The sequence below is a fragment of the Macrobrachium nipponense genome, chromosome 16 (assembly GCF_015104395.2).
Source record: "Macrobrachium nipponense isolate FS-2020 chromosome 16, ASM1510439v2, whole genome shotgun sequence".
Taxonomy (NCBI): Eukaryota; Metazoa; Arthropoda; class Malacostraca; order Decapoda; family Palaemonidae; genus Macrobrachium; species Macrobrachium nipponense.
In genome coordinates this window covers 28864318-28876702 of record NC_087209.1, presented here as the reverse complement: position 1 = coordinate 28876702, position 12385 = coordinate 28864318, and the positions used below count along the sequence as shown (strand labels likewise).

Sequence of the window (12385 nt, the reverse complement as noted above, 5' to 3'; positions counted from 1 at the left end):
TAGGTTGCTTTTTTCTGTACACCTTCGTCTTCAACGACACATAGTTTTGTTTCTTCTCCTTAGCTGAGAATCAACTATAACTATGAGATATCTTGCCATGAGGGACCTCGGTCTCTAGAAGGCAATTGACTTTCGCCTGTTGGGCACATGCCTTAAGAGAATCATCACCTAGCCTTCTGGCATTGGTGACGAACAAATTATTTGTTTAGTCTCTTGGACATAACCCTTTTAAATTGGCGAAGGTCACGTGACTTGCTCGGATGCTTGGACAACTTGCCTCCTTCCAAACGCAGTCAGTCGGCAGCTGTCAGAGCGCCCGAGTCAGTTACGAACTACGCTGTTGACTTAGTTCGGTTGTTACAAAGCAATCATTACTTCGTTTTAATAGCTTGTCACAGTACCCATACCATCGACACCCCCCACATTGAGTGTCGGTGTCCTATCCGACTAACGGAGAAGAACTTCACTGCATGGGGATAGGAGAATGTGAGACACTTCGCTGCAAGACGGATAGACCAGTATGGGTACAGGACATCACCGAAGTCGAGAAGAGGGATAGGTCATACGACCATTCCCTTCTTTTCCTCTGAGGTAATTGCATGACTTTTCCTGCGAAGTCAAGCATCCAGGGGATGGGGATTCGTGACGCTCGATTTCGTACCGACTTCGTAGCGAAGACTCAGAACCCTTCGGTTCCTGACGATCGGTTAGAGTCCTTCACAATCCCCTCCCTAATGGTGACTTCACCCATTCCATTCCGACCGCCTTCGATGCGAAGGAGATGCTGCTTTGTCCTGTGAAAGCGCGACCACGCTTTCTGAAGAAACTCGACATCCCAGGCTGAGTGTTGAAGACTCTTCGTCAGCACCAAGATGACCTGGAAGTACACTCCCTCGAGTTACACAAGAACTTCTCCGTGGCGCAGGTACTGAAAGGCAGGGGTCTGGTACAACCAGACCACTGGCACCTCCTTCTACCTTTTGGATATTGCCCACAGGTCCTTGGATCGTTTTCCTTGGGACCCGTGGTGGCTGCTCAACACGTTGTGTGCTAACCCAGACCTAGCAGGCTGAACAGCATCGAGTCCTGGTGTGACTGTAAGAATAGATAAGTGAATGAGAAAGTGACTGGCTTCTCTTCCTATCTTTTTCTCCCCCTCTACCTGTGGGTAGAGGGATACGGTCATCACCTTGCTGGATAAGGACGAGATGGCCGGTGCGCTATCTCGACAGATGAGCCCCATCCTATCCCTTTCACTAGGGATGGGAGCGAATATCCACCACTTCCTCCTACAAGGGGGGGGGAAGTGGATGCCAACGAGACAAACCATAACTTTATGTTGCCTCTTGCAAATAGGAACTTGTTCTTGTTTGCTGGTACGAAGAGATACGCTTGCCTCTCTCTTAGTACTTGGTCCAGAGGTCTGACCATTGATCCTGCGGTGCACACCCCGATCAATCGGACAGAGGCTTGGATCCCTCCCTCGCTCTTACGACCAGGGAGGCATTCCAAGGTTGGGCGAACACCAGTCTGTTCACAAAAGACTCAGATTCCTCCCACCAAGAAGTGAGTCTTCCTATTGTAAAATGGACTCGGACAGGTTTGTATGCCGTGTCGGAACAAATGACAATTTGTCCAAAATTGCATTTTTCCTAACTATACAAACCTGAGGTCCTTTTACACATAGTCCCACCTCATGCCACCCCTCACTCTGCAGTTTTTGCTTGGGCCAAAAGCAAAAGTGATTTGTTTACCTCCCAGTCGCGCGCGCGCGCCTGTCGGACAAGCAGTTAACTACCGAACCCCTTGTTCGAAAGCTTACGACCTATCCAGCTGCCGCTAGTACCTTCCTATTGTAAAAGGACCTCAGGTTTGTATAGTTAGGAAAAATGCAATTTTGGACAAATTGTCATATTTCATTGAAAATAGTGATCATCCTGTATCTTATTACTGAGGAAATTTATGGTGTCCTTTGTTGCTGTGTAATACAGTAGTATTATTTATGGGCCTATGATATTGTGAATAATACATAGTGTAGAAAGTCAGTAAGTCTTAAATATACTTTCTTTACTGTATAAATAGGATTTCCATATTAGGAAAACTTATACCATATTTACTGTTCCTTAAGTGTGATGAATATTCACTTTGTGCAAAAGCACATTCTGAATTGTGTTGTTTGGGTATAGAATCCATCTTGAAGATAAGGATGTTAAAATTTTGCTAGTATAGACCAGGTGCTACCATTGATTCCTGAAAGGTAGGAAGTTTTTAGAAGTTTTGAAATATAATTTAATTTTTTTGCAGGTTATAGAAGTCCAGTTACATAGTGATATTGTTCAGAGAGTCAAAAATCCAGAAGAACTAAAGGATAGTGTTCGTGAACTTCAGCAGTATGCTTTGCTGCGGCATAACTTACACACTCAGGTATTTACCTCATTCATACTAATTGGTAATACTTGGTTTATTAAGTAAATTTCATTTGGTCAAATTCAGCTTTGGTACGTTGTTATAGGTAAAGTAATCTGGGATACAGTTTAATGTAGGAGGAATTGGAGTTTGCCAGCACTGCATGACTGAAATTGTTGCTCATAGCTTGTAGTCTCGGCCTAAAATTGACCTTCATCACATAAGGTGCAAATGGTTTTTACTTGACCTATTTTTTCTTGCATAAAAAAAGTGTGGCTTATATTCCAAGAAATTTGGTACTTTGTTAATGAATGAATCCAAGAGGCATTAATGTTTATGGCATGTGTGTAAGTTTTGCAGTCTTAACACTAAACCCCCCCCCCCCCCCCCCCCCCACCCCGAAACATGCACACGCATGCAACCCCTCTTCTCTTTACAGTTCTATAATCCTCTCTGGCCCTGTGTCCCCAGAAACTTTGTTCATACATTTTATATCATTATATAGAACATGTCAGATAACTGATATCTCAGTCATCTAAGGTTATACTTAATCATTTATGATTACAAATTTTGATAGATCGTAATTAATTAAATGGGTAGAATGGTGTGCATTTAATTATAGATATGTATTGTACTATGTATGTAGAGTACTACTATATTTTTCTTTCTTTTAGAAAGTAGCTGGGGAAAATATGTGTCTGGAGCTGTTTGATTCAAAGTCTGGAAATACAAGGTATCTTCTACATATTGTTGATTCTCCCAAAAATTCTCACACGTTAAAGTTTGCGGTCTTCATTGTTCCTCATGGGAGGTATGTTGGATTTTTTAAATGTATTAGCCTTGTCTCATATAGCATTATGAATTTTTGCAAGAAACTGTCGTAAATAGTGAAGCAGCAATACCAAGTCTATCATAAATCAATAATAAACTTGATCTGTCTCAAGGAAGGGCAGAACTACTGAGCTTATATTTTTATGATTAACCCTGAAATTCATTAAAGCTAATAAGAAATCTCCTTTGGATTTGCATAAAGCCTTGGTTGCTTTGCTTCCTCTTCGTAATTGAATATAATTGTTTCATATGTATATTCATCACCATATACATTTCTTTAACAACAAACCCATTATTTACATTAGTTCACATTTGTGGTACTCACATATCTTAAGCACCCCTTCAAAGCTCTTCAAGAAATTTGTCATCTGATGGCTGGATGACTGCAGTTTGCATGTGTCCCGTGGATCTGGGTTCCTGGTAGGTAAGAACTTAACAGCCTCCTGTTGTGTATGTAATGTTGTATTATTGATTTGAGTCTACTGCTTTGTTACTGATATTCAATTCTGGACTTTGGCAACGGTTAAGATTACCGAGTTTCAGATTCATTACCTGTTTTCAAGTTAGTAACATTCAAATCTCTGCTAACTTTAATTTGTTTCTCATATGTGTACTGATACTGTTGATTTACAGTTCATTCAGGTTTTTGAGAAGTATTCAGTTCATATTCTTACACTCCAAAGGGAAATAGTGTTATCACTGTACCTCATGCAGTGCACTGTAAGCAATACTGAGGGTAGGTTGTAGCAGCCCTTTGGCCCCTAATTGTACTCATATTTTAACCATTTGCTTTACCACATTCACACTTCATTTCTTCGATCTGCCATCCAAATGAATGGTGAGGGAGAGAGAGAAATAATGGTGATCCCATTGTCTTAAAGCATTGTATTATAGGACTAGTCCTAGACTTTTTTTCAAACTGTTGATTAATAGACAAAATTTAGTATGTACTTTTAGTATAAAAACTTTAAAATTAGGTAATATACCCTACCTGCTCATAGAAAAGCACATAATATTTTCAGTTGGGTTGAACTATTCCTTATCACTTATTATAGCATATCCTTCGTCATTGTTACTAGGTTTAAGGTAAAATCGGCGCACTTTAGAAAAATAAATCTCTATATGCACCTCCAATAATAATAAATTTTTATTTCCCTTAGTATTTGGATTTTCAAGGCTGTAAGCTTTTGCTGTATATAGTAACAGGGAGAGGGAATGCATTCTTTTATGGAGACCTCTGCTGATTTTACCTCACACCAGTCTTGCCTACTCATTAAGTCTATCAATGCAAGTCATAGCTTGATGATGTGTATAAAGTTTTCTGGGTTAGTAGCCAATAAATTGCTGAATTTGAGAAAAGGCAGAAATGTATTTCAAAAACTTATAAATAAGGTGCTTCTTTCAGTGTCACTAGGAAAGCATTTTGAATGCATAGGTTTATAAGGCATATTGAGAATACATACTGCATTTTTCATTTTAAATAAATCTCTTTGCAATAGTTTATATTGCATGGATAAACTCATGGTTCTAGTAAAATACAGCCCAGCTTTGTCAGTAGCCAGTTCTATATTTTCTTCTGCCGGAATTTTAAAGAGCTCCTGTAGCATTACAGCAGATCTCCCCATATTTGAGGGGGATGTGTACCAGACCCCCTGCAAATAGATAAATCCGCAATTACGTAGAACCCCCTCTCAAAATGTTTATAACTGCATATCTTGAACATTAAAATATGAAATGTATACCTAAAATAGCCTTCTACATCAAATTTACCTTAAACTATTAGTATTTCATTATACTGTATTAATCTTTGAGATTATATTCTTAACCCTTAAACGCCGAAGCGGTATTTTAAAAATCGTCTCCCATATGCCGGCGGCGTTCGCGAGTGAGCATCAAAGCAGAAAAAATGTTTTTTTTTTAAATCACAGCACGCTTAGTTTTCAAGATTAATAGTTCATTTTTGGCTCCTTTTTTTGTCATTGCCTGAAGTTTAGCATGCAACCATCAGAAATGAAAAAAAAATATCATTATCATATATAAATATTGGGATATATGACAGCTCGAAAAAAAATTTCAAATATAATTGTATACAAATCGCGCTGTGAGCAAAACGGTTAAAGCTAACGTGTTAATTTTTGTTGTTGTATTGTACACTAAATTGCGATCATTTTGGTATGTAACACATTGTAAAACAATCAAGGCAACACAGAGAAAATATTATCACAAAATGATGCATGAATTCGTAACGCCCGGATGTAAAAAAAAGCGGTTTTCAAAAATTCACCCTAAATCAAAATATTGTGCTAGAGACTTACCAATTGTTGCAAAATGAAGGTAATTGATTGAATATTACTAGACTGTAAGTGTTGTAGCTTACAATTGCAGTTTTCGACCATTTCGGTCGAGTTAAAAGTTGACCGAAGGACAAATTTTTTCTATATCGTTATTTATATGAAAATATTTCAAAACTGATAAAAGCTACAACCATAGGTTGTTTTTTGTTGTGTTCTACATAAAATTGCACACATTTTCATATATAAAACTTTATGTAACGGCTAATTTAAAATGTTGCAAACATTACGACAATCGGACAAAAAAATTTATGATTTTTTCGGAAGAGTTACCACGTGGACGTAAGGAAAAAGTTTATTTCATAAATTCACCATAAATCAAAATATTGTGCTAGAGACTTCCAATTTGTTGCAAAATAAAGGTAAATGATTGAATATAACTAGAATGTAATAGTTTTAGCTTACAATTGCGTTTTTTGACAATTTCGGTCGAGTCAAAGTTGACCGAAGGTTGAAATTTTGGCACTTAACGTTATTTATATAAAAATATTTAAAAACTGATAAAAGCTACAACCATGGGTTGTTTTTTGTTGCATTCTACATGAAATTGCGCACATTTTCATATATAAAACTTTATGTAACGGCTAATTTAAAAATGGTGCAAATATTACGACAATCGGATGAAAAAATGTCTGATTTTTTTCGGACGAGTTACCGCGCGGACGTAAGGAAAAATGTTTTTTTTTTTCATAAATTCACCATAAATTGAAATATTGTGCTAGAGACTTCCAATTTGTTGCAAAATAAAGGTAAATGATTACATATTGCTAGAATGTAAGAGTTTTAGCTTACAATTGCGTTTTTTTACCATTTCGGTCGAGTCAAAGTTGACCGAAGGTTGATATTTTGGCACTTATCGTTATTTATATGAAAATATTTCAAAACTAATAAAAGCTACAACCATGGGATTTTTTTTTGGTTTTTTTTAAAGTTGTATTTCCCAAAGAAAAATGGAAAATTGTGCACATTTTTCCAATAATATAAACTTTATGAATAACGGGCTAATTTGTAAAATGGTGGCCAAAGTCCATTACGACAAATCGGAAAAACGAAAAAAATTTTTATGAATTTTTGTTCCAGAAGTTTTAACCCGCGTGGATGTAAGGAAAAAGTTTTTTTCATAAATTTGCCATAAATCGAAATATTGTGCTAGAGACTTCCAATTTGTTGCAAAATGAAGGTAAATAATTGAATATTACCCAGAATATAAGAGTTTTAAGCGTTACAATTGCAATTTTTTTTTTTGTTCGACCATTTCGGTCGAGTCAAAGTTTTGACCGAAGGTTGAAATTTTTGCACTTATCGTTATTTATATGAAAATATTTATAAACTGATAAAAGCTACAACCATGAGTTGTTTTTGGTTGTATTCTACATAAAATTGCACACATTTTCATATATAATACTCCATGTAACGGCTAATATAAAATGGTGCAAAAATTATGTCAAAGTGACAAAATAATTTCTGAGATGTGTCGCGGATAATTTTTAGTGCGAGAAGAAAGAAATTCGCGCTTGCGCGCCTGGGTAACGATGGTAAACAAAACAACACCTTGATCCGTGAGCTCCCAGCATCCCCCAAGGCGCTTGATTCAAAAGTTTTCGCTTAGTAGGCCTATAACTATTTTTCTGCGAATTTAAAAAAAACTTTTTTATATCGATGTACCATACGTCCAATCGACACCCAACAGACAATTTATATCGACGTTTAATATGTCCAATCAGTGTTAAAGGGTTAATATAATTTCAATGACATCCTAAACATTAGTACCTTGAAAGATATATACGTACGTACTTCCACACTTCCCACCAAAACACACAGAAGAAGAGAGGACGAGAAGAAGATGAGAGATGAGATGAGAGAGAGAGAGAAAAGAGAGAGAGAGAGAGAGAGTGTCCATTACATTGACCCGAGTGAAACTTATTTATGAAATATTATTGGAGAGAGAGAGAGATTGTTGTCCTTACATTGAGAGAGTGAAATGATTTAGAAAATATTATGAGAGAGAGAGAGAGAGAGAGCGAGAGAGAGAGAGAGAGTAAAGAGAAAGGGAGAGAGAGAGAGACCTTACCTTACAGACCACCTTACATCTTGTTCGGGTTGCCCCAGGTCCCTCAGTGTGAGGCACCTCTAATGTCTACCAGAGAGTTGCTAGTGCATCTTCCGGTATATTTTGCATCTTCCAATCTTGGATGGTCTGGGATGCAGCTTAGATATTTGTCGAGCTTATTCTTAAACACATCTACGCTTACTCCTGATATATTCCTCAGATGAGCTGGCAACGCATTGAATAGACGCTGCATTATCAATGCTGGTTCGTAGTGATTAATGTCCTATGTGCTTTCCTTATTTTTCCTGGTATAGATTTGGGCACTATTAATCTACCTCCGCTTGCTCTTTCTGATATTTTTAGCTCCATGATGTTTCCGGCTATTCCTTCTATCTGTTTCCATGCCTGAATTATCATGTAGCGTTCTCTTCTCTTTTCCAGACTATATAATTTTAAGGATTGTAGTCTTTCCCAGTATAGTCAAGATCCTTAACTTCTTCTATTCTAGCTGTAAAGGACCTTTGTACACTCTCTATTTTGTAGCTATAATCCTTTTTGATAGTGTGGGTACCATATCATATTGCAATATTCAAGTGGACTACAAACATATGTTTTATAAAGCATAATCATGTGTTAAGCTTTTCTTGTTTTGAAGTGACGTAACAACATTTCCATTTTTGCTTTACATTTTGCCAATAGAATTGCTATTTGATCATTGCATAACATGTTCCTATTCATCATCACACCAAGGTCTTTAACTGCTTCCTTATTTGTGATTGTCTCATTATTAGGTCCCCTATATGCATATAGCTTTCCTTCTCTGTCTCCATAATTTATTGTTTTATACATTTAACTTCCCTGCCAGATATATACTTAGCTATAGACTCCGTCGTCCCCGACAGAAATTCAAATTTCGCGGCACACGCTACCGGTAGGTCAGGTGATCTACCGCCCTGCCCTGGGTGGCAGGACTAGGAACCATTCCCGTTTTCTAATCAGATTTCTTCTGTCGCCCGGGCCGTCAACATTGTTGTTGGTTCCTCTCGACTGGATTTTCTTTTTTCACCGGCAATTGATCTTCTTGACCGACTTTTGGTGACGTATCTGCATTGTTGGATTGGCATACGCTTTTGTGGACTGTTTTGTGGACTTGCTTTGGATTTTTCTTAAAAATGTCTGACGCTGGAATGGTTGTGAGATGTTGTGTGAATGTAGGCTGTAAGGTGAGGTTGCCGAAAGCTTCGGTAGACCCTCACACCGTATGCAAGGGTTGCAGGGAGTATGAATGTTCTTTCACTAATACTTGCAAGGAATGTGAGAATTTGAGTGAGAGAGAATGGAAGAATCTAACTACTTATTTGAAAAAGTTAGAGAGAGAAAGAGTGAGGAAAGCTTCTTCTAGAAGTTTGAGTAGTTCTAGATCGAATGAACTAGTTCCTAGTTTGGGATCTTCCCCAATTGTAAGAATTGCTACTTCTCCTTCCTTTTCAGCCTCTTCACCTATCGCAGATCCTGTAGATTCGGCAAAAGAACTTGCGGATCTAAAAGCAGCCTTCAAGATCATGGAAAACAAAATGGCTGCCCTGCAAGGTAAGGCTAGTGATATTACAGTGGACAGTGATGTGAGTGTCCCCAGTGTAGTGGAGGGGGCATCTGGTCGGCTCCACAACGCTCCCAGGTCTAGACCTCTTCCAAGCTCACATGCCCAGAGGAGAAGGAATGTCAAAAACCGTAAGGAGGTTGTGGAGAATCCCCACCGATCAGATGTCCCTTCGGCAGGTTCTGTGACACCCCAGACTGCCAGGGATCGCTATTGTTAAAGCGTCCTGCGTGATTGTTTTTCATCGTCGGGGTCTTCGTCTCCTAGACGTGATTGGAGGGATTCAGATCGCTCGCGACCACTGAAGAGGAGCTGGAAGGCTCCGACTATTGACTCGAGCCCGGAACACTTCCCTGAGGAGTCTCCTTCGGAGGTTAAGAGGGCAAAAAGAGCCATATTGTCACCCGTAGTTAGAAGGAGTCAGGAGGTGGAGCCCATGGACTCCTCTCCTCCTCCTTCTCCTCCTCCTGAAGAGGATAAAGAGGAGGTTACTAAAAGATTTCTAGTTTCCATGCAGGAACAGATATCGTCTTTGGTAGGAGTGCTTTCAAAGGAGCCTCCTCGAAGGAAAGACACTTCCCTTCCCATCAAGAGGTCCTCCAGACGTTTGGAGGTACCTGCCGCCAAGATCGACGCTCCTACTAGAAGTGAGGCTCCTAGCAAGAGCGAGGAGTCAACCAAACGTAAGGAGTCATCCAAGCGCAAGACTCCTATCAGTTGCGAGGAGCCGATCAGCGTCTGGCACACAGGCCAGGAGTGAAGAGTCACCAGGAGGCAGGAGCCAGAGGCCAGGAGCGAGGAGTCTCCCAGGAGGCAGGAGCCAAGAGCAGGAGTGAGGAGTCACCCAGGCAGGAGGCAGGAGCCAGGAGTCAGGAGGCAGGAGTCAGGAGGCAGGAGTCAGGAGTCAGGAGTCAGGAGGCAGGAGTCAGGAGGCAGGAGTCAGGAGTCAGGAGTCAAGAGCCAGGAGGCAGGAGTCGGAATTCTTCCATGAGGCAAGATCCGAATAGACTTGTTTCTGGAATCGATGACTCTTCTCCAGACAGAAGCTCCTCTCCTTCGGATCGTAGGAGGTCTTGGAAAGACTCTTCCTCCAAACGGGAACTTTTCTCCTTCTTCTCGGATGGGGGTGGATGAGTTGTCTGATGACGAGCTTCCTACAAATGAGGGACTCTCGAATTACAAGATTTTAGCCTCCTTGTTACTGCAAGAGTTTGGAGACTCTCTTAGTCCAGCCACTCCTCCTTCTCCTCGTTCTCTTTTCTAGTACGACTACTGTGAAATCCTCGGCCTTCCTGAAAATGAAACCAGCGATTTCAATGAAAAAGGCCCTCCAATCTTTGGATTCTTTCTTGGATGGGCACTAAGAAAGAGTTGGGCAAAACAGTATTCTGCATGCCTCCTTCCAAACTCCTTGGAAAGAGTGGTATTTGGTACGGGACAGGAGAGACTATGGGTCTTTCTCTTCCTGCATCGGCAGACACTGACTTTGCTAATCTAGTTGATGCCTCCAGACGACACTCTTTAGTCTCGGTCAGATCTACGTGGAGCATTTCAGAATTGAAGCACTTTCTTAAAGGACTTTTCATCACTTTAGAGGTGTTCAATTTTCTGGATTGGTCTCTCGGAGTTCTGGCTAATAAGTCTAAGGACCCGGAATTTCTTAAAAACCCAGAAATTCTCCATAGCATCCTGTCTTGCATGGACAAGGCGGTACAAGACGGTTCGGGAGAAGTTGCTTCCCTATTTGGAGCTGGTCTTCTAAAAAAGAGATTAGTTTATGGATCCCTTTTATCCAAAGCTGTTTCTCCAAGCCAGAGGACAGCGTTATTGGTTCGCCCCTCTTGTCACGACCATTTGGTTTCCTTCTCAAGCTGGTTGAGAGATATATCTCGCTCGCTAACTGAGAAGGCGACACAAGACCTCCTTGTTCAAACTTCTAAGAAGAGTCGCCCTGTAGTGTCGACGAGTAAAAAGGACTCTCGTCCTCCTCAGCAGCCCTTTCGTGGAGGTGCAACGGCTCGTTCCCCTTCCAGAAAGAAGAGCTCTGATAAGAGAGGAAGGTCTTCCTTCAGGCCATTCAAGAAAGGAAAGTGACTTGATGATCCTCCAAGCACCAGTAGGCGCCAGACTCCTGAACTTTGCAGGAGCCTGGGCAAAAAGGGGAGCCGACTCTTGGTCAGTTTCAGTCCTAAAGAAAGGATACGTAATCCCCTTCGAAGACAGTCCTCCCCTAACTTCTACTCCTTGGGAACTGTCAGCGAGGTACAGAGACCCTGTAATGAGAAATACTCTCCTTCAAATGGTGGAGCAAATGTGGGAAAAGGAGGCCATCGAACTTGTACAGGATCTACTCTCCCCGGGAATTTTAACAATCGCCTATTCTAGTACCAAAAGGCATCTGGGGGGGGGGTGGAGACCAGTACTGGACGTAAGCGCTCTGAACCGCTTTGTTCAGAAAAAGAAAAAGAGTTCCGTATGGAAACGTCCGCCTCAGTAATGTCAGCACTTCGTCCAGGAGATTGGATGGTCTCTCTGGACTTGCAAGATGCATATTTCCACGTTCCCATTCACCACTCGTCAAAGAAATATCTTCGATTCATGATAGGAGGCAAGATTTTTCAGTTCAGGGCTCTGTGTTTCGGCCTGTCTACAGCTCCACAGGTCTTCACCAACCTGATGGCAAATGTAGCGAGATGGCTTCACCTAGAGGGAATAAACATCTCCCTCTACTTAGACGACTGGCTGATCAGGGCCAAGTCGGAGAATCAGTGCTTGGAGGATCTATTGATAACAAGAAATATGGTAGAATCTCTGGGATTACTCGTGAACCTCGAGAAGTCGCAACTGATCCCCAGCCAGAACTTGGTCTATCTGGGGATTCAGATGGATTCTCGGGGTTTTCAGGTATTTCCTTCGCGAGAATCACTCGAGGTTTGTCAAGAATCCTCGAGCTTTTCTAGATGAGAGGAGAGCAGTTCAGCCGAGGGATTATCTGAGCCTTTTAGGGACTCTGTCCTCGCTAGAAAAGTTCTTCTCTCTGGGGAGGCTTCACCTTCGCCCTCTTCAGTTTTTCCTGAAAGAGGTGTGGAGTTGGAAGACGGGACAACTCTCAGACACTTTCCCGATTCCACAAGAGATAAAAAATTA

At 40.8% G+C, this 12385-nt stretch overlaps 1 protein-coding gene across 1 annotated transcript in view; it reads left to right on the top strand.

Annotated features, from left to right (window-relative positions):
• The window catches only part of LOC135195629 (eEF1A lysine and N-terminal methyltransferase-like), a 108376-nt gene that overhangs the window by 50881 nt on the left and 45110 nt on the right, over positions 1-12385 (top strand). The window contains exons 6-7 of the mRNA XM_064221972.1: positions 2305-2424; positions 3081-3217. Of these exons, the coding sequence (XP_064078042.1) occupies positions 2305-2424; positions 3081-3217 (257 nt within the window). The remainder of the gene's footprint in view (positions 1-2304; positions 2425-3080; positions 3218-12385) is intronic.